The sequence below is a fragment of the Pelodiscus sinensis genome, chromosome 1 (genome assembly GCF_049634645.1).
Source record: "Pelodiscus sinensis isolate JC-2024 chromosome 1, ASM4963464v1, whole genome shotgun sequence".
NCBI lineage: Eukaryota > Metazoa > Chordata > Testudines > Trionychidae > Pelodiscus > Pelodiscus sinensis.
Window position 1 is genome coordinate 187,424,296 of NC_134711.1, and position 27,676 is coordinate 187,451,971.

A 27,676-nucleotide genomic window follows, 5' to 3' on the forward strand; every position below is an offset into this window, starting at 1 on the left:
AGTAGTATAATAAAAATACAATATTGTTATAATAGTTATTAACCTTGCTGTAGCTATAAATAAACTAAATAACCCAAAAAACCAAAACCCAATAACCCTTATACTGCACGCAGGCATATTATGCCTTACATTTTTAAGCAGAATTTCTCACTCACATCAGGGAGACTGTTGTGCTTATAAATGTCAAATCACCACTACTAAATTAATACACAGCACTCTGTCTTAGCAGCAAACACACTGACTTTATGAACCTCAAAATTTTCATATAGAGTCTGATCCTGTAAAGTGCTGAATGCCTCCTGCCAGGTGCTGAGTGCCTGTAAACTGCCATTGTAATCAACAGGAGCCCAGCTGTTGAAGAGGTTACTCAGCATATGACATATGTTGGCCCACCATGCAAAGTAAATTCAGATTTGGTACTCTGTAGGTAGGCTCTTGAAAACATCCCTGATAACAAATGATAAAAACGAACTGGTTTATAAATATATACATACGTATACATACACACAATTCAAATTCAATTCAGATTTTTAACAAAAAGAGAATAAAACACCTAACGAATTCAAACAACAAAGCAAAAATTATTCAGGAATCAAACTTCATCTTCAATTAGTTAGTGGCCTAGCACTGCGGCTGTTCTATATCATTTACTATACATGCATCATAATTGGAAAAGTATAACAGTTCATAATACCTCAAAATGATTAAATATCTCGATCCTGTATCTGAAAAACCTCCAAAACTGTCACAGAGTCCTTATTGTATGTGTAGTTTTGCACTGGTTTCATTATCGCCAGGCATTCAGCTACAGTTAGCTTTCTTCTGCAATTAATCATAGCTATTGCTATATCTGTAACTGCTATCTATTGCAACATAATACAGCAAGAAATAGATCAATTTATTCAGCTATCTGAGCAAAGAAACCTGCAAAACTCAACAAAGCAATCTTTTAAACAGCTGATAAAATAAAGCTTACTCATAAAAGTTAGTTATGAACCAATGAGAGATTTTTATTGTCCAAAAAATAAAGACAAAAAGACACACCAAGAAGAATGCCACCACCATTGAAACAACATTTAAGAAAAATCCCGAATATCGGCATAGAGTTTCCACAAAAACAAATCTGTAACATCTGCATGACAAAAAAAACAAAAGCTGATGTCTCTTCATTTCCATTTTGCAAATGTTCGTGTCCCTGTCAATTCGGGAAGCATTTAAAAGTATCCAAAGGTTTAGCATTCTGAGGAACTCTTTTTTCTTTCTTTCAGTGAACAACCTATCCCCATGGCAATCCAAATACCCATCCAAGTTGTCAGAAATGATACCTAACAAGAAAATTTGAAGCTCTCATAAAAGAGCTTTGCATATGCAATCCACAGCACTGAACAGTGATTTTAAAAAACCCAATTTTTTTCTGAGTTTGAAGTTTTTAAGCCTTGCGGATGGTTGGAGTAGGAAAAAGGAAATTTACTAGGCAGTACAAAGGAAATCTTGTTGTCCTCTATTGTGGCAGTGGGGGTGTTGCCCAAGTCTAACTTATCTGTGTTGATAAAGGAAACCAAAGAATATATTATTGCAAAAAGATCCAATAAAAATGTACCCCTTCCTTACCTTAATAGTGCTTGCCATAATAGGATTAAGATTATTGATCGCTAATAATTGTTAATAATAATTATTGCTTCGCTCTGACCAGAAAGAAGTTTTGATGAGGTTGTTTAGAGCGGATGAGATTGTGCTAACTCTGGGAAATGAAGTCAGCCAATGGCAGGAAGAGGTTTCTATTGGTCCTGGCTACTGCAGTTCGAAGAAACAGGATATTTGGGAGCGAAGAGATAAGAGGTCCTAAAAACAATGTTGTTTTTCTTGATGATATGCGGCTACCAGATTTTTTTAACAAAAAAAAAAAAAAAAAAAAAAAAAAAGGCCAATTGCCTATGACAGCTTAGGCAGGTGTGATCTGATGTGCAGTAAGTGTGACATGCCACTCTGAAGCAGGATGCAGATGTCAGAAGAAATGGGCCAAATTTGTCAGGGTTTCAGATAGGCTATCCCCTGGGGATTTACCAATTCAGGGTGAAAGTCAGACTCGGTGTAATCGGGTGCAACTCCACTGACATCAGGGAAGTTGAATCTATTTACATCATGTCTGAATATGTGCCTTGATCTCATGCCTAGCAACCTGAGGTACTGATAATTTATATTTTGTCTGGTCTACTGTGGTGAGTTTTTTTTAGCTCCAAAGCAAATGAATGGGAGCCTATAATTTATTCCCTCCTCTGAACTGAGTGTGTGCATGATGTGGCTTTGTTATTAATTATAATTATTTTTATTACCATAGTGGTTAGGAATCCTTCGCATAGCCCAGAACCCCTTTGTGCTAGGTGCTGTACAAACACCTAGCAAAAGACAATCTCTGACTCCAAAGGGTAGCTCATGAGTGCTGAACTGCTGGCAATATTATTTATTTTGTTATGAGTTGGGGGACGATGGAAAGGTTACACACTGTAGATTAAGTTAAGAAGCATGTACACAAACACTCACTGTTCCCAGCTCTTGTGTTTTTATTGTCTCACAATAGTTGATGTTTTTGTTAAAGCCCCACCTTGTGGAGGCAGGAGATGATGTGCAATTTGCAACTTTCATAAAACAACTCTCTTCCTTTCTTTCCCCCTCAAAATAATCCCAACAAAAATAAGCTTGCAGCCTTCAATGGTTTAGGAAACAAGCCTTAAAACTCCTAAAGGTTCAAAAAGAAAAATAATAAGCACCCAACTTTGATTATTTTTAAACTCAGGGGGTTTTAAGCCAATCTCATGGTGTTTGGGAGTCCTAACTCATGTTTTCTTGAATGCTTGCAATGACAATACTGAACTATGGGCATTTTTTGAAAGTAAAAGTGGAAATTGTTTCAGGGACTATCATTCTGTCAGTTTCCTCTCTGTTAATGACATGGTGGGGGGAGTGTAACTAGAAAACAGATTTTCCCTTTCACTTAACAGAAGATATGTTTGGCCCCAATACTGTGGGCATTATAGCAAAGGCATGGAAGCAGCAAAACTTTTGTGCAAGGAGGAATTGGATTCTCAGAGATAAGGTGGGAGTTTTTACCAGCTACATTCTATGGGACACAACTCTGTAGGCTTGACTGCATTTGTTACGGGAGCAGGCTGGTGGCTGTGTGACCTCACTAATCCACAGTCATTACCCACTTGTGGAAAGTGAGCAAAGAGGCCATGGGAGCCACTGCAGCCTCACAACCACTCTTTAAGCAGAAGACAGGATTCCTCCTCCCTACATACCTAACACCTCTCCACTGGAGAACCCGGTTACCAGGGCTGAGTGGTGCTGGGAGCAGGATTTAGTCCATAAGGCATATTTTAAAGGACTGCATAGATTTCCCAAATGGCCATTTTAAGTTTGAAACAAAAACTTGATGAAACAAGATATAAGGATGTTAGCGAAGAGTAGCCCCAGTCTTGCAATAGGTAATTGCATGGCCCCATGGGTCCCAGGGTCCCATGACATAAGAGGAACTGTACGTGGTCTTTTTTGCCACCTGAACACACAGTGCCTCACATAATGGGGCACAGAGCTGTTTTGGGGGCCTTTATGTGCAAGCAAAATTAAACATAAATAATAATAATAAAGTGTTTGCAGGAAAATAAGTTGGAGGCCTCTTAGTGGGTTCACACTTAAAAACCAAACTAGCTTGAGTCCTGCAAATCCGCGGCTGTCCACTTGATAGACGTGGGTATCTGCATCTGTAAATATGGATGTGATACGGCTGTGGATGCAGATGCAAATTTTTTATCTAGACCCCTGCAAATCTGTGGCTATAACTGCATCTGCAGATATCCACGGCTCATTTTTGAGGATATGGATGTGGCTGCGGATATAAATTGTGTATCCATGCAGGATTCTAGAAATAGCCAGTGCCTACAAGCTCATCCTCTCTCACTGCCCCTCTACTCTATTATTTCTGAAGCAAAGGGAAAGCAAAGCTCCATTGTGCAATGGATAACATTTGTGTAGTACTCCCCCTTTTGTAATTAGTGTAAATTTTTCACAACACAGCACTTGGGAAGTAAAAAAAAATAGGGCACAATTCATGGTTCAGGATTTGTTCCAGGTCACACTGTGGGAAGATGGTATGTGTTCTGGTGAGTAGGAAGGAGTGTTTACAGGGTGGCCTTGTACCCTAACTAATCCCTGGCTCCCTGAAAAGCCTCAAGGCTGCCCTAACAAGGCTTAGAGGTTGACCAAACCTTCATTACCCTTCCTCCCTGATTTGGGCTTTGCACCAGCACAGGGATAAATTCTGCCCATAGATTTAGTTATGATTCTGTGTTTCACTCTAGGGGATTCATACCGAGCCCCATATTCCTTCCAGCATTTCCTACCTGCCTTTGATTATTCATTCACAGACTTCTCCTCTGCTAGACACTATGTTTTGCTTTAAAGAAAGCTACAAAAGAGCTCCTATTGTAGAAAGGTGAAGCCAACAAACAGGTAAATGGGACAAAGAATGAGGGGATGATTTAATGTTAGTACAGCATACCTACTCACAACTTTGGAATAGTTCAGCGTTAGCATTGCAATAAGATAATTTACTGTCTGCCTATGGTAATGTATATATAGTCCAATTGGAATTTATGGTATTTTTTTACAATTGGTATCAATTAAATTTCATTATTGTGCCAGTGCAAAGTCAGTAAATAGTGGTTACTTTCTCATTTGAAGTATGAACAGTAAGAAAAGAAAGCAGTTTACAGTAACTGTACTTCAGGGAGATGTTGGTTTCCTCCCTTTTCATCTCCAAACAATGAGCAAGACAGTCAAAAGATTAGACCTTTTTGTTGAAATTTTCAAAGCATTGTACAATGTTTATGCTGGGTGACTTCCACTCCATAACTTAAGTTTATATTTGTGCTCAAAATTATTATGCAGTTTGAAATATCAATTCCAGTTCACCAACATGCAAAAAGACTCCAGAAGTTCCTACACACCCATTTAAAAGCATGCATCAGTTATAATCCCTCTCCAGCCTACATTCACCAAACCTCCTGGTGACTTCAGTTGATGTCAGTGGACAACAGATAAGATCTTACCAAGTTCTACTATTATGTAACATTTCTTATAGAATCCATAGGATGTTAAATATTTTGCAGATTTAAACCTTCATAAATGAATTTCCAAGTTCATTAAGCACAGGCAGAACCTGAGCCTATGCATAGTCCTTGACATCATTAGTGCTCCTCAGGGGCACAGGGATTTGCTTACATGGATTTGATTGCAGGGTTGGGCATTGGTATTGTACAAATGGGAAAACACTGGCCCAACAAATCACAGCCATTACAAAAGAAAAACAATACAAATATTTTTTATTATTTTGTTTTTTCCTGAAATTGTTAAGATCAAATAGATAGAAAATAATTTGTTACATTACTTATTATTTTCAAGAATGGTTCAAAGATATTTTAAACGGCTACTTTTGTCAATAAATAAGATAAAAACACAAGAAAGTGCTAGACAGGAAAGACTGCTAGGACCAGCAAACAATCCCCATTATAACTTCGTATTTCTCTCTTAAGCTTATCTCCCTGTCTTGCCTTGGTGTTTTTCTGTTCAAGTTTTCATTCACTTTCAAAACTCCATCTATAAACCCCAGTGCAGAAAAGCACAAGTTTAACTTTAAGCCCATGCTTAAGTCCCTTGACTTTCAATGCAGAGCCGCTGACAGGTGGGGCAAAGGGGGTAGCTGCCCCAGGACCTAACCATTTAAAAGGGCTTGGAGCTCCTACCTGCCACTAACTCGGCAGCAGCAGCCTCCAAGACCTTGGCCCTTTAAATTGCCCCCAGAGCTCCCAGCAGCTCACGCCCTGTGGCCCTGGTAGTATTGATGAGCTGGCTGGGGGAGGCTAGCCCCTTCTGCCCAAGGCCCAGCCCCTTCTGGGGGGCTGGAGCCAACTCTCCCTGGAGCCCAGTAAAGTCTCTCATGAGCCCTGACTCAACGGATATGCTAAAAATTAAGGACGTACACAAGTGCTTTCCTGAATAGTGATAGACACGAGCATTTACATAGATTTTCAGCTGAGTCAGGATCTTAGCGAATGAGCAGTGCTGCTATCTTTTCTAAACTTAATCTTCTTGTTTATTAAGGGGACTCAGAAATCTGACTTGCAAAGACCTGACCTTGCAAGTTACTCCAGGCCTTGCAAGTTACTCCAGTTGGGTTTTACACAGGCTAGGGTTGCCACGTGTCCGGTTTTGTACCGGACAGTCCAGTATTTGAGCTTTGTGTTCAGGAAACAAACTGAGAAAATATAAACGAGAAAATACAAATGTCCAGTATTTTCTAAATAAGATGTAATGTAGATTGTGATGTAATGTCAAATGTGTTCGGTATTTTTGTTAAAACCATCTGGCAACCCTAACACAGACCCAGAGATTTGATGATGCAAAGTTACTTGGAAGTCTGAGATTTAAAAAGGGAAACAAAATTTCCCAAAGAGAAAAATGTTTAATATTCTACATGTCCCATAACATGGACTGCATATATTTTTAAAAACACATCTAGGCAGCTGAATTAAGTGTACTGTTAAAACATTCCGAAGCTGACTGATTTTCATGCTATAGCTAGGATTTTTTTAGATTCTGTATTCTATAAATCATGAATATGAGAATGTTAGAATGTGGGAAATATATATTTTAACATGAAATGACACGTTTTAAGTAGATCCGCAATTTGTCTTGTTAAAGTTACTGTCACAACATTTAACATTTAACCAGTGTCTACGCAGCACTCTAAACTTGAAATAAGATACACAATTTGCGCAAATTGCATAGCTTATTTCAAGTATATTTTGTAATAGGCTATTTTGAAATATAGCGTTGTCTATGCAGCACCAAATTTTGAAATAATGTGCTATTTCGAACCATCCCTTAACCCTCGTGCAACGAGATTTACAGGGATAACGAAATAGTGTGTCCGTTATTTTGAAAAATATTTTGAAATAACCAGTGTGTTTCTAAGACACGGAGTAGCTATTTCGGGATACCTTGGTATCCCAAAATATCTCCACTGTGTAGACATACCCTTATAGACTATCTTGTTTCAGATCCTGCTAGGCCTGGCAGTGGCCCAGTGTTTTATGAAAGGTATTAGACTATAAATTCATGCAATTCCCTATTTCTTAACTATATGGATGAAGTGCTGCATACAGTTTTGAAGCGGAATTATACTATTTAGGGCCTGATATCAAGCTTTTAACACAGGCAAAATTTCTACTGAATTCCTATGTGTTTTGCCTATGCAAATAATACAGATCAGCTTCTTGAAAATTAGTACTAGATCTAGTTGGAAAAACTTCTGTGAAACTGTTTTCCATTACAAAATGCAATTATATTGAAATAGAAATGCTCATGAAATCACATCAATAGCACCATATTTTTATGAAGAAAAAAAGGAGGGAAGGAAATTCTATCAATGTCGAAACAGGAAGTTTTGACATTTTCAGAATGAAATTTTTCAAAAACAAGGAAACAAAAAACAATTTTTGCATAGAAATTTTAAAAAAATATGAACTATGTATAAAAATCACACTTGAGATGATATATTTTGATTATTAATATTTAATTGATCCAACATTGATTGTTTTTAGAAATTTCTTTCATGAAAAAATTTGAAATGTTGGTTTTCATTCCAAATCATAACTAAAACAAAATTTTGAAATCTCAAAATTCTCCACAAAATGGAATTCCCATACTTGACTCAGTTCTAATTATTATCTGTTTTTAAAATAACAGGCATCTGCCCTGTAAATTATGCTTATCTAAGAATTTAGTCAGACAGCAGAGACATATTTCATCATAAAAATATAGACAGAGTCTATGTAATGATTCTGTAGTCTCGTGTATCAAAGGATTAGAATTTGCACAAGGTGATATATGATTTCCATGAATGCTGACTGGTGTCTGGTGGGGTTTAAGTGCTCACAAATCTCCGTACTAGAAACATATATCAGCACTCAGTTAAGAATCCTCTATCAGCTAATTTGAGAATTTCTTTATATATGCAAATCAATCTTGATATGGATAGTTTTGAAACATCAACAGTAGCAAAATCTTTTCTACCATCTATTGCACATGGGCATGATGCTAAGTAATTTATTGTTACCTTAAATTTTGGTTTAAATTCGTAATTAAATGAAAGGACATTCTGAATGAAGTTCAATTTCATCCAAAATTTAATTTTTGTAAAAACAAACTTTTATAAAATATAAGGCTAACAAAAATGATTCTACAATTTTAAAAAAATTAAATAGTTGTTTTAAATAATATAATAATTCCTGTGCACTATTTGAAATGAAGCCTATCACAAAGGGCCTGAAATGATACCACTTAAGTTAACAAGAATTTTTTCACTGACTTCAGTTGGCACTGGATAAGGATCCAAGAAATTAAGGCCCCAGTCATGCAGTTGGCTGAAGGCTGATTAATTATGCCTCGACAGAGCTTAGCATGATCATATAGAACGTATGAAAACAGGGGATGGGGAGTAGGGGCCTATATAAGAAAAGACTCAGAATATTGGGGTCTCTCCAATAAAATAAGGACATCTGGTCACTCTAGCAGAGCCTTGGAAATTTCAGTGAAGCTCTATAAAGGCAAAAGAGTTCCCGCACTTGCTGTCAACTGTCTCGAAGTTAAATTCTATAACTCTATAGGTAAAAGTTACTTATCTCATCAGAGTTCATTGTCCAAACAGTCAGAAATACTAAAAGTAAAAAAAGTGAATAGCAGCAGGCAAAATCACATTCTTAAAATTCTTTCCTTTTCAATACTCTAAGGCATTGTTAGTATCATAAGTAAATTAATTTATTTGCTTGCAGCATATGTTTTCTGAAGTGGGCAGTATGCCTTTAAATATAAATATTTTCCAGTAATGCTCTCGCTAAACACTTATGAATGACTTGGCTCAGTCCAAAAAGAGGAATAATTCTACTTGTGAAGACTGCAATCTCTTGGAATATATCAAGCAAAATTATCTGGATGCAAAAAAGCATTCTTCCCACCAAAAATAACAGTTATCACGTGTAATAAATATATCTGAAGTAATACCAGACAGCATACAGAATAACTAGAAAAAATAAAAACAGTTTTTATTGTATTATTTTTAGATGTAGATTTTAATAAAAGGAAGGGGTGTTTGGGGTTTTTTTTTCTGATCCAATGAACAACACATCTGGTCATTCCATCATAGCTTCCTGCAGTAGTGCCACTTACTTAAATATTTTTTAGAGTTGTTATTTAAAGAAGCACAATATTCTGTTTAAATGTAGCATTGAGCTTTTTGTACAGTTTGGTCAAGCTAGCCCAATAGGGTGTGTGGGGGAAAACTGTATTCTGATCAAGTTTTCAAGAAACTCTCCACTTGGACTTCTTCTCTTTAACTCGTTGTTTTCCTTGGATTCAGAAAAAAACAACAACAGTAAATCTGTGGACAGGAGATGAAATACATCCCCTCATACAAATAAAGCTCACACAAATGGTATATCTACACTGCAGAATATTTCTGGAAAAAACGCCATTTTTCTGGAAAAACTACACTTACGTTCACACTGCAATTGTGTTCTTTCGACAGAAAGTTGAAAGAACGCAGGGCTTTTTCCGACAGCAGTAAACCTCTTTCTATGAGGAAGAAGCCTTTTTCCGAAATAACTCTTTTAGAAAAAGGCATGTGTGGCTGGAGAAGAGGGGTTTTTTTCAAAAGAAGAGGCCTCCAGGAAAAAAGCACAGGTACCCTAGTGGCCACTCTGTCCATACTAATCACAACTTAAATGCGAGATAGCATCCACTCAATGTGGATGGTATCTTTCAAAAAAGCAGATTGCTTTTTCGATGAGTTTTTTGCTGTGTAGATGCTCTCTTCCAAAAGAAGTCTGCAGTCTGGACATAGCCTGAGTGGGGGGTGCATGGGAAAATAATCCACCTTCCCAAACCAGGGCCAGAATTGTAAGGCTTCCCTGCTTGCTTCTTCAATCTGGAGTTCAGAATGGAAATTGTCTCTCCATTACCCTGCTCATGTGATTCCAGCTGCTGGATCCATGCAACTTCAGATACAATGTAGCTCTATGTCTACATTTTCCATAAAAACTTTCAATTTCTAATATACTGCGTCATCAGTGCGGGGGGGGAGGGAGACTCATCAGTCTCTTTTTGACATTGTCTCCACAAATACAGAGATTTTTGTTTATAATACCAAATGACAGCCTTATTAAAAAGGAACATGCAGTACAGTATTGGGACGGCATTCAATCCAGGCACTATGTAGTCCATACTACTTGTTTGTGTCAATTAGATTACTCTGAGCTGAATGTGAGCTGGATGTGAGTTCTGGTTTGTATTTTTCTTTCTTATACTAATTGTCACTAGATGGTGCTCAGTGCCTCTCTAAAAGAAATGCTTTGGTTTGTTTCAGGCTACTTGCATTGTTTGCCACACAATTATAGGAAGTCTATCTAACATCAGTGATTGCACACAAAAATTGTTTTACTAGAAGCACATTTCTTCTCATCATAGAATCATTTTCGAGCTTCTTGATTTTGCCTTCAATGCTAGTTACAACTTTCAGCTTTTCTGTCCTTACCCACTGTCATGCTCCCCTAAGTCCAGCTTGCTCAGTTGACTGCTTCACATCCTTCTCCTATGTTCGTCCATGTGCCTTTTTTCCTGCTAACCGCGTACAAGAAAATGCCATCCTCACCTTACGTGCCATACCTCTGCCCTCTCCTCCTTTGGATCCTTTCTTAAAATCCACTCTTTCAAGGAGACTTCTCAGTTATAGTTTCATACACAATTATATCTCCCTATCTCAAAGTAGTCTGGTGAGATTTACATAGTTAAATGCTTTCAGATCCTTGGTTGAAAGACAAATTAGAAGTGAAAGCAATTAGAATTATGTTAGATGTGAACTTTACACTGTTATGTGTAACAATCTTACCATAGATTTAAAAAACAAATTTTGTGCAAGAATTTAAAAATAAAAGAGAGTCAAAGGTAATGATTTGTGTCACTGTTTTCACAATTTTAAAAAAATAATTAGTTTGATTTTTTTTTCAATTCAAATATATACCCCACACAGTTTGAACATTTTAATATTCAGAACTGCCCTTGAAGCCTTTTCATCCTAGATAATAAGCCATTTCACACAGATAATATGCTGGGCATATTGGATTTCGATACCATATTAGTGAAGCTGTTTCAAGATTTTCATCAAGAATGGAACCCATTAAACTGTCTCACGTATTACTCTGGCTTTTATGGCACACTTCGTAGACTCTTTTTTTTCCTCCCCAATCAGGAAATCCCTAGAAAATGCTTTCAACTGTTTTAAATGACCTTTCACCTCTGGGCTTTTTCCTAATCTGTAAATTTGAATATGAGGTATGGCTATACTTTTTTTAGTAGCTAGCTCAGTTCCTTCAAGGACCAGACATGCATCTAAAATTGTGACTGTGTACATATTGTGCTTCTTTGTTAGTGACTGTGAACAAGAAACAGATGTGAAATATCTGTTTGGAACCTAATGACCCACAGAGACTGGGGCTAATCCAAATCATTCTTAATAACTCAAAACTGCCACCCTTTGACCACCTAGACACACACACACACTCACTCTCTCTCTCTCAAGGGCATTTACATCCATTGCTATTAACTTTGTACCCAAAGCTGATCAGATTTAAACCAAAAGTGGGTGGATTAATCAGGGGGATGAAAACAATATTCCAACCTCTGATGAGTCTTTCAATTCACACAACTGTCTTCAAAGAGAAAAGCTTTTGAGTGGTAAGAAAGAGACACAGAAATAACAGAAGCCATAGGTACATGTAAACAATGTTGGCATGATTTTATGTCGTGTTATGTCATGTGACTATATCATATGCTAAGAAAAAATGTGTGTACTCTTTCCTCACAAAATACATCTGTGGTAGCCTTCAGTGGCTGTGTATGGGACTTACAGCTAAAAAAAAGGTGATGGGATGATGATACATTTACTCAACTCCCTTAAAAGTGCACATTTTTCTGGTCAAAATCATAATGTACAAATTTTAGCTCCATGGGGAACCATTCACGTCCCTGTATTTCCAAACACTAAACACATGTCGCATACGGTAAAAGTAGAACCTCTTCACATATCTCATAACCGCAAAATGAGTGCATTCCAATTAGGAACATATTTACTTACTATCTAAACTACACTGATACAATTAACTGGATTTTTTTTAAACATGGAAACAGGAAGGCAGGATAGCCTTTGCACAATTTTACTATGGTAATGTGATAAAAAAAAAGTAAATTGAAACTCTGCATCCAGCCAATAAATGTGACAGTAGCTTAATTCTTCTAGGAAAGATGCCTCAGGCCAGATTTGTGTGGCCCACAAACAAAAAGATTCACAATTTCTTAAATTTCTCTAATACTGTTTCTCTACTACTGTTGCCTAGCATATTGTGCTGTCCCTTCCATTGGGAGAGATTCAAAGCCCCCGTCCCACCATGTCACTTATGATCGACTAATCAATACTAATGATTGGCATCTCAAATTTTGAACATTAAATATTGAACTAAACTATAACTATTCATGATTCATGAGCTATTCATACAGCATTGCAAAATACATTGGTTGAGTCACACACAAAAAGTTTGTGGAATTTGCAATTTGCTTATGGATACTTTAGGAGCAGGAATAAGTAATATGCTTCAAATTATTCACTAAGCTCTTTGGAAATGAAAGCACTGACTCCATTCTAAATAAACTCCCATATGTTGGAGCTTTAGAATATATGTGTATGCGGGCGGGAGGGGGAGAAGGCTGACAGCTTCCGTGGGCTCAGCCCTCAGAGCTGTCCCAGCTTCCTCAGGCCTCTTGGCTGCCCAGAGCACACTGTGCGGCACTCCTGCAGCCATTTAAAGGGCTCTCAGCTCTCTCTCACCAATGCACCTTGGGGCCAGGTGAGAAGTGCCTTTCCATAGTTGCTGCAGCTGCAGTGCTCACCATGTGCAATGTTAATCATATGAATACAGCTTTGCATATTAATGAGGTCTCAGTTGTTTAAAACAAGTTAGTGCCACATTTTCACCCAAACCGCATCTGATCCTCCATTCATGCAACTGCAATTTGGAGGAACAAATCATTGAAGACAATGGTTTGCCCTCTCAACATAGGTTATCTAAGTCCTTTTATTTTCTTGTTTGCTTTATTTTGTTTTGTTGTTGTTATTGTTGTTTTTAGATTTCCAAGTGGTCAAAGCTAGTGCAAAGCTGGTAGCAAGCTTCTGAAAATCTGGACTTTCCTGGCTGATTTGGAAAGCAGTGATATATTTTCCCAAAGTTAAAAAGAGAAAGACAACACAGAGGAGAAACTTTAATACAGTCTCCATATCATCTTTTAAAAAAATGGAATCAGGGTAGAAAAAGTTAATGTTTTGAAATTTGCTATACATTTCTCCACAATTAAGGCATAAAGGATTTGTATGTGACGTTACTGACCAGGTTTGCTGAAAAACACACGAGCCCCTCTTCCAGTCCAGTTTTGTGTATATTTGGTAGTGATGCCTTTCTAACCTTAGCTGAGTTACTAGCAATAATCTCAGTACATTACAAGATAATGACACAGAATATTCATCTTTGTCTTAGTACGGTAAAACTCCAATAGTCCGGCACCCAATGCACCAGCACTCCTGATGGTCCAGCACCATCAGGAACCCGGAAGTGCTGGGGCAGCCGGACAATTGGCGCTGCTCTGCGTCCGACTTTCCCAACTCAGCCGCTGCTGAAATTGACCAGAAGCTGAATTGCAGAATCCGGGGGCAGAGCAGCTGGGGTGCTGCCATGTTGGTCCCGTAGCGCCGCCCCTCGGGGCTGCGGGACCAACTCGGCAGCACCCCAGCTGCTCTTGGGGACACCTGGGACAGCAGCGGCTGACTCGGGGACGCCTGGGGCAGAGCAGATGGGGTGCTGCCGGGTTGGTCCCGCAGTGCCGAGGAGCGGAGCTACGGGACCAATGTGGCAGCACCCCAGCTGCTCTGCACCGGGCTTCCCGGAATCAGCTGCTGGTCAGTTTCAGCAGCGGCTGAATAGGGGCGCCTAGGGCAGAGAAGCTGGGGTGCTGCCGGGTTGGTCCCGCAGTGCCGAGGAGCGGCACTACGGGACCAACCCGGCAGCACCCCAGCTGCTCTCTCCCAGGCATCCCCAAGAGCAGCTGAGGTGCTCCCGGGTTGGTCTCGCAGCGCGAGAGTGGCACTACCGGACGAACCCAACAGCACCCCAGCTGCTCTGCCCCAGGCGTCCCCAATTCAGCTGCTGCTGAAACTGACCAGCAGCGGCTGAATCGGGGATGCCTGGGGCAGAGCCAGACTATCGGAAAGGGGGGCTATGAGGGGGTCTGATGTGGCATCCCCCCACCTCACCCCAGACCCCTCATAGCCCCCCCTTCTGATAGTCCAGCATATTTGATAATCCAGCACCCCCTGGGTCCTAAAGGTGCCGAATTATCGGAAGTTTACTGTAGTCACTGGAAATGTATTATGTCTTCATCCATAATATTCATCCCGCCAATTTCAAATGCTTGCTGCTTTAAAGAATTTATTACCAAAAATACACAACACAAAAACAGCCAGACCTTCAAACAGCTGTAGAAACATCCCATCTTAAATCCACATGCCCAATTCACACTCAGGGGCTACGTCTACATTGGCCCCTATTCCGTAATAGGGATGCTGTGTCTACATTGACCTCTATTCCATAATAGGGATGCTAATGTAGCACTTGGGAATAGGCAAATCCGCGGGGGATTTAAATATCCCCCGCGGGATTTGCATTTTCATGGCTGCCGCTTTTTTCCGGCTTGTAGATAAGCCGGAGAAAAGCGCCAGTCTGGACATGATCCTCCAGAAAATAAGCTCTTTTCCGGAGGATCTCTTATTCCTACTTTCAAGCGTCCAGACTGCACGCCGAGGCCCCTGCACCTGCTGTGCTGGGAGACATATGGCCTGATGAGACCCCCCCACCCCTGAGCCCCGAGCTTCCCCTCCCCCTTCTTCCCCTTGCTTCCCCTTCCAGCTACCTCCTCCCAGGTTTCCCCCTCCCCTCTCCCACCTTCTCTCCTCCCCTCTCCCGCCTTCATTCCCCTGCCTCCCCGGAGTTTCATTCCCCCTCCCCAGTTCATTCCACGAGGAGTAACGGTAGTTCGAACTAGGAAGCCTAGTTCGAACTACCTAGTTCGTGCCGCGTGTAGCCGCGCTGCACGGGGTTCGAACGAGCGGGGATTTAAAAATGGCGGCGCCCCGCTTATGCAAATGAAGCCCGGGAAATTCAAATCCCGGGCTTCGTTTGCAATTGTGGTATGCCTACATTACCCCGCTAGTTCGAACTAGCGGGGTAGTGTAGACATACCCAGAGAGATAGATAGATAGATAGATAGATAGATAGATAGATAGATAGATAGATAGATAGATAGATAGATAGATAGATAGATAGATAGATAGATAGATAGATAAAATTTAGCATCATGAACTTTTGTGGGCAAAATCCACTTCCTAAAGCCCCATAAACAACCAGTGGGGCTCATGGATGATTAAGATGCTAACAGAGCAATCAAAGATGATAAAGTAATTGCAGAGAAACTATTTGCTTCAGTCTTCACGGCTGAGGATGTTGTGGAGATGCCAAACCTGAGCCATTATTTTTAGGTGACAAATCTGAGGAATTGTCCCAGATTGAGGTGTCATTAGAGGAAGTTTTGGAACAAACTGATAAACTTAACAGTAACAAGTCACCGGGACCAAATGGCATTCACCCAAGAGTTCTGAAAGAACTCAAATGTGAAATTGCGAAACTATTAACTGGTTTGCAATCTATCCTTTAAATCTGCTTCCGTACCTAATGACTGGAAGATAGCTAATTTGATGCCAATATTTAAAAAGAGCTCTAAAGGTGATTCTGGCAATTATAGACTGGTGAGTTTAACAGCAATACTGGGCAAATTAGTTGAAACTATAGTAAAGAATGAAATTGTCAAACACATAGATGAACATAATTTGTTGGGAGAAAGTTAACATGGTTTCTATAAAGGGAAGTCATGCCTTACTAATCTCCTAGAGTTCTTTGAGGGGGTCAACAAACAATATCCAGTGGATATAGTATACTTCGATTTCCAGAAAGCCTTTGACAAGGTCCCTCACCAAAGGCTCTTAAGTAAAGTAAGCTGTCATGGGGTAAGAAGAAAGGTCCTCTCATGGATTGATAACTGGTTAAAAGGCAGGAAACAAAGGGTAGTGATAAATGATAAACTTTTCATAATGGAGAGAGGTAACTAGAGGTGTCCCCTAAGGGTCCGTACTGGGACCAATCCTATTCAATCTATTTATAGATGATCTGGAGAAAGGGGTAAACAGTGAGGTGGGAACATTTTCAGATGATACTAAACTCCTCAAGAGAGTCAAAACCAAAGTAGACTGTGAAGAGCTTTAAAAAGATTTCATAAAACAAAGTGATTGGGCAACAAAATGGCAAATTAAATTTAATGTTGGTAAATGTAAAGTAATGCACAGTGGAAAGAATAATCCCAACTGTAAATACAATATGATGGGTACTAATTTAGCTACAACTAAGAGAGAGATCTTGGAGTCATTGTGGACAGTTCTCTGAAAACATCCACTTAAAGTGCAGTGGCAGTCAAAAAAGCAAACAATGTTAGTAATCATTAAAAAGGGATAGAGAATAAGCAGAAAATAACTTATTGCTTCTATATAAAACCATTGTATACCCACATCTTGGATAGTGGTCCCTCATCTTAAAAAAGATATATTGGTCTTGGAAAAGGTTCAGAGAAGGGCAACAAAAATGACTAGGGTTTGGAACGGGTGCCATATGAAGAGAGATTAAAAAGACGTGGACTTCTCATCTTAGAAAAGAGGAGATTAAGGTGGTCTATAAAATCATGACTGATGTGGAAAAAGTGAATAAGGAAAAGTTATTTACTTGTTCCCATAACATAAGAACTAGGGATCACCAAATGAAATTAATAGGTAGCAGGTTTAAAACAAACTAATGAAAGTTTTTCTTCACATAGCACACAGTCACCCTGTGGAACTCCTTCTCAGAGAATGTGGTGAAGGCTAGGACTTTAACAGGGTTCAAAAAAGAGTTAGATAAGTTCATGGAGGTTAGGTCCATTAATGGCTATTAGCCAGGATGGGCAGGAATGGGGTCCCTAGCCTCTGTTTGTCTGGATAACAGGAGAGGAATCACATGAGGATTACCTGTTGTGTTCATTACCTCTGGGGCATCTGGTATTGGCCACTGTCGGAAGACAGGATACTAGGCTGAATGGACTTTTGGTCTGACTTTGTGTGGCTGTTCTTATGTTATGTTCTCAGATGAGCAGAGTGAAGAGATAAGGTCTTTTTTGCCCTTTTCTCATCATACAGCTCATCCGAGGATGATGAAAGCTCATGATACCATATCCGTCTTTTACACATGCTGACCTGAAAGACCAATTATCTACATATATTCAGTATTCAAATAACATAAGTAATGTTCAAAAGCTTCAGAGGGGTAGCCGAGTTGGTCTGGACCAAGCCATGTGCTCAAACCTGCAGGCCCTTAAAAAACTTAAAAAACAACAATTAGTCTAGTAGCACCTTAAAGACTAACAAAACATGTAGGTGGTAGCATGAGCTTTTGTGGGCACAACCGACTTCTTCAGCGGATTGTGCCCACGAAAGCTCATGATAAGTAATGTAACAACTGTAGGCAGCTAGGCAATGTCATGTCTCATAAGGGTACATAGTAATGGTTTGTCATTATTCTGTCTGTCCTTAGGATCTTCTAAAATTAAGATCAAAATCAGTGAGTCATTAAGAAGACAGCCTTCTGATTCAATATGCTAATATTCGAGCCCAGTGCTTTCTACATGGGCAAATCTATGGGCACAATCTTGCAAATTCTTTGCACATAGCCTGTCTACATAAGACCTTAGTTAGGTTGCATTCAGGAGCAGAGGTTCTTTTGTTAAAAGAATTTGCATGATCAAGCTGCATTTTTGTATAGGTTTTATTTTTGCAGCATTATCCCTTGTTCCCATAGCTTTCACCCTAACACAGCCAAAATGTGAGATGCAATGAGTAACAGAAGTCAAGGCACAACAAAGTTATTCTGGACGGGAAGTTAAAGTGTTGCAATGGTCCTTCCTTGAAATTTTCTGTATCCTCAGCTCCATCATCATCCTTTCTTTCTGAGATGAATAATTTTGCACACTAGAAGTGGAACATAAGGAAATTTAGGACTGAAATGAAAGACATCTCTTGGAAAATATTTGAGTGGTATGTATACTTCCTTCCCTGTGTCCTTTCTGTTGGTTTGTTACACTCACTAGGAGCATTCTCCTGCTCCCATTCAAGTCAATAGCAAAACTCTTATTGATGCCAATGGAGTTAGATCAGACCCTTTTTTGTTCCTTGTTTCAAATCAGGCCCTGATTCAGGAAAATGCCACTGTTTAGGAAGGGCACTACGGCACATGCTTATGTGCTTTTCTGGATCAAGGCCTTAGATTATAAACTCTTGCAAGGACCATATTGTCCTATATCAGTACAGTGCATAGCACAACGGGGTGAAATTGTTTCTGGGGGCCTTTGGGTGTTATTGCAATATAAACAATAATAATAATAATAATAACAACAACAAAAATAATTGTATTTCTCTAGAAAGTACAGTTGCTCAAGTTTCATTCAAGTCAACCATTTGCAAATCACAGCTGTTTTTCTATCAATATCAAAAGCATAATCCATGCTAGGCAGTGCAGTTTGCCAATTCTTCCCAGCACAAAAGAATTTGGAATGTAGTATTTCACTTAGAACCACAGTGTCAAAAATCTTGCTAAATGGTTCTAATCAACTGCCAAGAAGTGAGGCTTTCCAGCTTGAACTATCAGAAAAATAAATAAAACGAGTAAAGTATATATGCAGTAGTATCTTTTAATCTGAAAACATCTGGGTACATTAGAAATAATTAGCAGGCCTATGAAAAAATCTAAAATAAAACTCCACTCCACTTAGCTCTCATTAATTAGAGATGCAAGTACTAAAGCATGACAGGCAGCTATCTTGTTTTGGGCAGCAATCTTGGTTAACTAGTCAAAACTAGTCAGTACGTGGATAGAAAATCTCCAAAGAAAATCTAGAATGCATCAGTAAAAACATTCAGTATGTGGCACATACCCTTATGAATTAGATATACAATAGAACATTAGAGTTACGAATGCCAGAGTTACAAACTGATCAGTCAATGACACATCTCATTTGGAATCGAATATATACAATCAGGCAGCAGCAGGAACCAAAGCAACGACAACAACAAACATATACAGTACAGTACCATGTTACATATAAAAATAAAGGGAAAGCCATATTCTTCTTCTGCATAGTAAGGTTTCAAAGCTGTATTAAGTCAATGTTTAGTTGTAAACTTTGAAAGAATAACCATAATGTTTTATTCAGAGTTACAAACCATCTCCATTCCTGAGGTGTCTGTAACACTGAGATTCTGCTGTGCTTGTTTGAGTTTATATGGTGCTAGCGAGCAGAGGTTTGCTGAAGTAGCTATCTTTCAAAAGTGATCAGCTTGGGTTATTCTTTGCTGCCTATGTAAATGTCTCTTTTGTTTCAACAACCTTCTCAGAGGTTTCAGTTTTCATCTGCCAACTTTCACATTCTGGAAAATGAACAAGCTTCTAAAGAAACATCTAATCTGTGTTCATGATTTTTCGTACAGCATTAGAAAATGAATAACTCCCGTGTTTCTAAGCTAAAAACTGCTGGAATGATACACTTGAGCATAGGCAGAAGCAGATCAAGGAGACTAAATTTAAGGAAAAGTGGTGGTTAGTTTATAAACTTGAGTAGTGCGCTTTCAGCAGACTAACATCTCTGAACAGAGACTCCAGAGGACAAACTATATCATATATGCAAAAGACAAGACAATTTCCAAGACAATGCATTCTGGCCCTGTTTCAGGAAAGCATTGTTATTTAGGACATAAATGTGCTTAAATTAGGGATGTAATAGTCGATTAACCAATTAACTGATAAGCAAAAGTTTAGAGGTTAATGCTATAGACTACACACATTTCCCCCAACTCTGGTAATCATTTTTTTAGCAGACTGGCCAGCAACATGGTTCAGTCCTGGCTTGCGCCAGGTCTGGGACCTAATCCCACTGCAGCTCTGCATTTAAAGTGTATTAGGAGCCAGGTGGGCAGGCAGCCCAGCTCAGTTCCAGCTCGTGCCAGGTCTGGGAGCTCAGACCCCAGCTCTGGACAGGGGCTGCTGCAGTGCAGGGAAGCAGGCAGCCAGTCCATGAGGGGAGCTGGTTTTTAAACTGGCTCCCCTCGTGGACCCGCTCCCACCTACCACCCTGCGCTGCTGCCTCTGGTAGAGAGGCAGCAGTGTGGGGTGGCAAGGGAGTCCCCAGGAGTGGGGCTGGAGCACACTGGCAGCCGTCCCCGTCCCTGGGGACCATAGAAGAGTCGACTAATCAATAAGAATTCATGAGGTTAATCAACTATTCAGTTAGCCAATATTTAACATCCCTAGCTTAAATTTAATCACATGTTTAAGTCTCACTGAGGCTTAAAATTAAGCATGTGCTTAAACTATTTTCTGAACTCAGGCTTCAGAAACTACAAATGAAAGCTGGGAAGTAAACTGACAATGATACTTAGAAACAAGTGAAAAAATTCAAATTAGGATAAATGGAGGACGATAAATGATATAAGGAGAGTTCCTAGAAAATCCTTTGAAAAGCCTTTATTGCAGGAAGAGGAAGTAGAAATGGAAGAAGTCCCTGACAAAAACCTGGGAGAATGACATTAGAGGGAGAAACTTAAAAAATAAAAACTGGTCTGGTAGCACTTTATAGACTAACAAAACATGTGGATGATATCATGAGCTTTGATTTGGTCTCCTAGAGAAGAGCATAAACGAATTAAAAGGAAGAAACAGAGAGCAACAAAGCAGGACAGAATTACATAGTGCTGCCCCAAAATGATTCTCAGGAGAAATTAGTACAAACTCTAAGAATCTGCTTTATTTAATGTTGTGAAGTGAGCTGGCAAAAATCCTGGCAAGTCACTTAAAGTGGCGAAGAACCATTATGTAGGGAAAGGTGCATTCAAGTTTGGGGGCCATATCCCAAGATGCACTGGAGGATATGCAGTGTCCAGCAATTCCACTCAACTCAGTGGGCATTGCAATTCTTCAGCATCTCTCAGGATCCGTCTCACTAAGAGTTACAAGTGTATGCCTCAATAAACCAAACCAAAAAAGTGTTGCAGTTTCATAAAAGCAAGGCAATCCTTATAAACAAGAACATTTTGTTGGAAAATACCCAGATCCAACACAAACTTGGACATCCTCCAACAATGCTTAGAACAGTGAACCAGTCATTTGAAGGCACATAACACAGAGGAAAAACAACTCTGACATGTCCAATCTTTAACATAGCCAGTGACCAATGGTGCAAATTTTACTAGCCTGGATGCCAATGAATTGTTATAAGAAGAAATTTAGAAATCGGGCTCATGCAAAAACGTTGTGTGGGTACAAATCAATCTTTTGATCTATAACATCTTGAATAAATATGGTTTCCTTTAATAAAATGGCTTTATAGTTGCTGGTGCTACTGGAAGGATGAATATCTAGTTAAAGACTAATACTACCTCTTTAAAAAACTACTGAGTACTGAAGCTATCAAAGGGAATGTATCCAATCCAACAGTTTCCTGTTCATCAATGGCAGCCATGTGTGAGTACTGATGATAGAAATGGGCCAGAGGAATATAATTCAGCTCTGGATTCAGATTTTTAATTTCATAAAGTGTATTATATTTAGATCTGGGAAGGGACTGGTTTTGCCCATGATCCAGATAAGAGCTGGCCATGATTCTGTACTCAACCCCACTCCCTACAAATTTCAGTTGTGTCTGAAGGATTCAGGGTTTTAGTGCATGCCCATCTCTCTCACAGATGTGAAAGGAAATGTTTCACCAAACACAAATACAAGCACAAGAAGAAACATAAACCAAAAATACTGCGTAAAACAGTCTTAGATTTATTAACAATGGTTGGAGAATGGGTGAGGGATGCTATTTAGAGTGCCCAACCCTAGACAACTTGCTTTTGCCTGGCAATAACCAGCTTAATTTTCAGAGAATGATTGCATAATATTTTCACAGAAGACCTTCCATGGGATAGAGTCTAGTACTCTGTGTCTCTATAGTGCCTACCACAATATAAACTTATTCTTGGTTGGCCACTAGGTATCACTTTAATAAACACGATGATGATTATTACTAATAAGTTCATGCCATTGTAGTGGGTTCTCCATTAGTGGGTTTCATTTTCTTTATGCCTGAAAGGAGATGCTATAAGATTCAGCTCAAACTTCTGACATGGGTTAAACACTAAAAAATCATTATAGTGTTCTTGTGATTTGCTTGGGACTGAGAAGACTTTAATTCAGTTTCAATGCAACACAGTTCAACATGTACTCCAACAGATGTGTTTGAGTATTTACATATTTACATCAAAACCATACTGAGAAAAGTAAGTGGTGATGTGGATATTATACATTTAGATTGAATTTTAATAATAGTCTCCTTTCTAAAATTAGTTCTGGAGCCTTGATAAGAACATAAAATCAGATCATTGCCCCCTTGATCAGCTGATTCACGTTCCATCAGCAGCACAAAGCAGCCTAAAAGCTGTTGTAAAGGGGTAACTGAGGATTCCCTTTGATGTAACCTTCAGGTAGTGTAGAACCAGCATGTGTCGGTCTGCAACAAGCTCAGTGGTTTTTATGGGATCACTGCAGCTGCTGCAAGTTATAGAATTCCATAGGCCAGGGTAGGCAATAAAATAGTGGTGTTTTGCCAGGGTTAGCCCCTGGCAGGTGGCCGCCATCGAATTTACCTGCGCCTCCACAGGCATGGGCGATCGCAGCACCTGTTGCTGTGGATCGCCATTCCTGGCCAATGGGAGCTGTGGGAAGTGGCGTGGACCAGCCCGTGCTGAGAGGAGCTGAGCATCTTGATTCTCACTAACATGGAGATGTGTTGAGGGTGCTCAGCATAGTGAGAATTCTGGAGCTTATCATGTCCCTGAGCTATGCTGCCATGGGATGACACAGTTGTGCAAAGAGATACGGAGCCATTGATAGAAAACTGACATGGTTGTTAGGGATGTAAGTGAGTAGTCAACTGACCGATAAGCCTAGGCTTATCGATTAATCTAGTCAACTACTCACATTTCTCCCCCTTGCTACCTCTGTATCAGCAAGGTGGGGGAAGTAGGAGCTGGTGCTGGGGGAGCCATCTTAAAAGCTGGTTCCTCCCAACACCGGCTCCGTGATGCTACCTGCTCTCTGTCCCCATGCTGCGGCCTCTAGCAGAGGCCACAGTGCCGGCGGGGAGAAGGGGGGTCAGGGAAGGCTGCCATAAAGCAGCCCCTGTTTGTGGCAGCCCGGGCTGGCCGCAGACAGAGATTGCTCCAGCAGCAGCCCCTATCTGCGGGTGGTCCCAGTGAACAGGGGCTGCTGCCGGAGTAGCCTCTGTCCTCAGCCAGCCTGGGCCACTGCAGACAAAGGCTGATTCACAGCAGCCTCCCCAGCTCCCTCCCACCCCCTCACCTCCAGCAGCCTCTGCCCACGGTGTGTTCAGACCCCCCCCACAGACAGGGGCTGCTGCCACCCTGCACTGCTGCCTCTGTATCAGAGGCAGCAACATGGGGTGGCAGGAAGCAGGTCTTCACAGGGAGCTGGTTTTTAAACTGACTCCTCTCACAGACTGGCTCCCACCTGGCACCCTGTGCTGCTGGCCCCACCCCCGGGGACTACAAAATAGCTCACTAACCACTAAGAATTCATGGGGTTAGTAGACTATTCTGTTACTCAATAGCTAACATCCCTAATGGGTGTTAAGCAACAACAACAAAAAAGAGACTGTGTTCTCTTTGCTTACACATATGGAAGAGAATGTCCCAGATTTGTCAACTGAAAAAGGGTAACTGCTTGAGGGCAAAAAAGCATTTTTGAGTGGCTAAAACTATGACAGGAATTGACACAATACAGGGCAATTTTTTAAAAAGTGCTCAATATCCACCACTAGAACCAGATTTTAAATTATCTCAGCCTGCATTTCGGCACCTAAATCTAGTGTCCAGATGTTTGAGCATTCCGGATGTTAAAATATGTTTATTTTTGTAAACGCGTATCCACTGAAATTTTCAGCAGTTACAAGTTTACATGCAGGGGGGCAGGCAGGAGCCAGTGCTCAAAGGGACCCAGCTTTTAAGCTGGCTCCCCACAAGCACTGGCTCCCATCTCCCCTACCTCCTCCATGCTGCTGCCTCGGATACAGCTTCCCGCGTGTATTGGCTCCCTCATCCCCCTCCTCCAACACTGTTGCCTCTGCAAGAAGCAGCGGGAGGGGGGGACAGGTGGTTCGGCAGGGGCTGGCACAAGTAGGCTGACTTGAAAGCTGGCTCCCCACATGTACCAGCTCCCGCCTCCTCTCCCCTGCTGCCTCTGATACAGAGGCGGCGGGCACGAGGATGCATGTAACCATGCAGGTTACCAATGAGCCCAGGCTTATCAGTTAACAGTGTACATAAGTACACATTGACTTTGTTCTGTTTTGTTTTGTTTTGTTTTGTTAAGCTATGGGAACTTCTGGATGATGAGCTCTTTGGAAACCAAAAAAGCTATATAAAATAATACTGATCTGTGTTAAAGGCATTTCATTAAGCAAAAGGTGTATTCTTGAGTGGGCTCTTGTCAGTTTTTTTTTATTTATTTTAAAGAGCTGCTGTATAGACAGTTTATCTTAGGATGCTTCTTGGAGAAAACAGTTAGATTTTCAATATTTTACCAGGAGATACACCGTTTAAAAATGTATCCCTTTGTATTACAATCTCCTTTTAGGTTAAATCCTTAAAAGAGGTCACCAGAATGATCAAAGGTACTTTTTTGTAGGACTCCCAAATGTACATACCATCAAAATCTGGTGCACAGAAATAATTTGAATCTTCTAAAAAAGGTTTTGAAGATGTTTGCCAGTAAAACATTGTGCCTCACAGCTATAATATCAGAAAAAAGCCATTCAAGTTAAATTAATATATTTGGCCAGACAGCTATATTAAAATTCTTGTTTTTTTCTGCAGTAATGGTAACCTGTGGCATGACTAGCCCTCTTCAAAAATCTGTATCGTTATTGCCTTTCTCTTGCCTAGGGTGCATCATATGGTTTTGATTTAAATGAACTGCATTGGGCTACCTCATTAAAACAAACACTTATGCAAAACAAAAGGCTGTGTATCATGATACAGTGTGTGTAAGCCAGCTTTGGAGACTGCAGTGTTTCAAAGTGTGTTTCAAAAGGTGAACATCCATCCACCTGGCTCCACTTGTACATAATATTTGTGGTGATGTCAGAAATATTCAGAGGTTCCTTAGAGCCTACAGCATGGACTAGTGTTCAAAGTAATACCAATCACAAATGAGCAAGAATGCTAGTTGAGGGGAGCAGGAAAGTGATAGGACCGAACATTTCTCTCACCCACACATGCATACCCACATCCTTTGTAACAGGCTGCCTTGTTTCTGAATCTCCAAGACAATTCAAGTATCTTATATCTGCACTGCTGGACAGCTCCACTTTTTCTCCATTTAACATAACACAAGGAAACCCCTTCCCCACACATATTGTAGGAGGTCACCATGCATCCCTACTCCTCCAAACTGAACGCTTTTGGAGTAGTTCCCGCTGCACTCTCATCCCAAACAGCACTGTTGTCTGCATGCATGTATAGAGCAGTGGTTTTCAAATTACAGGTCATGACCCAGTACTGGGCTATGGAATGTCAGGCACTGTGTCTCCCCTGCAGGGTGATCAGGTGACCAGTGGGGGTGCTAAGGCAGGTACGTGCCTGTCCTGGCACTGCAGACTGTGCCGCACCCCGGAAGCGTCTGACAACAGGTCCAGTTCCTAGTGAGAAGAGAAGAGCACACAGGGCTCTATGCAGTAGCTGCACACTCTCATTGGCTGGAAACCTGATGCTGGTTACTTCTGGGGTGCAGCATGGTCAATGGTGCCAGGTGAGGCAGGAAACCTGCCTTAGCATACGTGCTGCACTGCTGACTGGGAGCTGCTCAAGGTAAGCCCTGCCTGCCCCAGCCCTATCACCCCCAAACATGGAACCCCTATTATGCCCCAACGCTCTCATCCTCAGCCCCATCCTGTAGCCCACACTCTAGTCAACTTATGTTGGCTTGTGGGCATTAATTTTCTTCAACTGGATCATGAGAAAAAAAAGTTTGAAAACCACTGCCATATAGGCCCTCTTTTTTATAAACACTGCCCATACAGCAGGTTAAAAACACTGCCCACAGAGCCCATGAAAGTTCTGCTCCACGTGAATTGTAATCAATGCAATGGTGTAGTAAATGAAGCATATATTAAGAGCTGTAAGTTTTTACTTAGAGATGGTTTAGGATAGCTCTCCCTATAGAGTGTGAGATGAGGCAATACAACATTTTAAAGGCTGTTTACAATGCAGTGTCTACAGCTATGCCAACACTGGCTTTGACTCTATCAGATCTCATAAGTCAAGCAGGGTGTGGCTTGGTAAATGCTTTACTGGGAATTTTAAAATGAATACACAGAATCTATATGAGATTCACACTTTTTAATTTGAGTCAATTTGAACCAATGTGCCACCAAGGTATTAAAATAAATTTTGCGGACTAAGATCCTGAAAGATGCTTGTGGGATTTGGATGCCCAGACTCCATGAAATGTTAATGTGAACTGGGCATCCTAATCTCTTTGGGCCAGAATAAGATGCCTTTATATTTATTGTTATTTGTCTTGGGATAGCATCGAGAAGCCCTACCGAGAGGCCACTGTGGCAGGCACAAAGCAAAAAGATAGCCCCCTACCTCAAAGAGCTCTGATTAATACCTTGTAAGTACAGACTGTTGATATGTGTTATTTTTCTGTGTGTACATTTTTGTGGCTTGTTTATAAACTGTAGTGCTAAAGATTGATATTTTTCATCCAAAAGCTCCATGTTATTTAGAAGGCAAATTACATCATTGCTACTATGGGCTTAAGTGTTTACATCAGCTGGATTCTGGAAGGTCATCAAGATGTAATAGAATCTCAGTGGTTATCACAGTTGTTTAATGTGTTCCTGATGTTAATGCAATTTCATCATGTGTCAAAATACTTGGATTTACACAGGCATTGATACAAATATTTGCATATTTTAAAGAATGCTAATTGTGTATTTCTAGCACATAGATTTTTTGATCACTTTGAAATGAATTTCACAACTGCAAGCAAATTAAGGAGGTTCTACTGGACACAACTCAGTAGGGACTTTTGTCAGTTCCTTCAAAATATACTGCTGTTACAAACACCAATGGTAAATCCCCTTGGGGCATGCAGGTATCCTCCAGACATCAGCTTGCCTAGATTAGTATTTTTCAACATGGGTATTGTGACCCCTCAGGAGGTCATGGGACAGATTTAGGAGGATTGCAAGAACAGGGCTAGCATTA

The 27,676-nt window shown here is 40.3% G+C and overlaps 1 protein-coding gene across 5 annotated transcripts in view; it reads right to left on the minus strand.

Moving 5' to 3' along the window:
- The window catches only part of ERG (ETS transcription factor ERG), a 218,366-nt gene that overhangs the window by 84,830 nt on the left and 105,860 nt on the right, over window positions 1–27,676 (minus strand). Inside the window, exon 1 of one of the 5 annotated variants that reach the window (XM_006111789.4) lies at window positions 1,612–1,868. The exons of the other annotated variants lie outside the window; for them this stretch is intronic. Within the exon in view, the coding sequence (XP_006111851.1) occupies window positions 1,612–1,629 (18 nt within the window). The 5' untranslated portion in view covers window positions 1,630–1,868. Of the gene's footprint in view, window positions 1–1,611; window positions 1,869–27,676 lie in introns of those variants that run through there. 5 annotated transcript variants of the gene reach the window in all.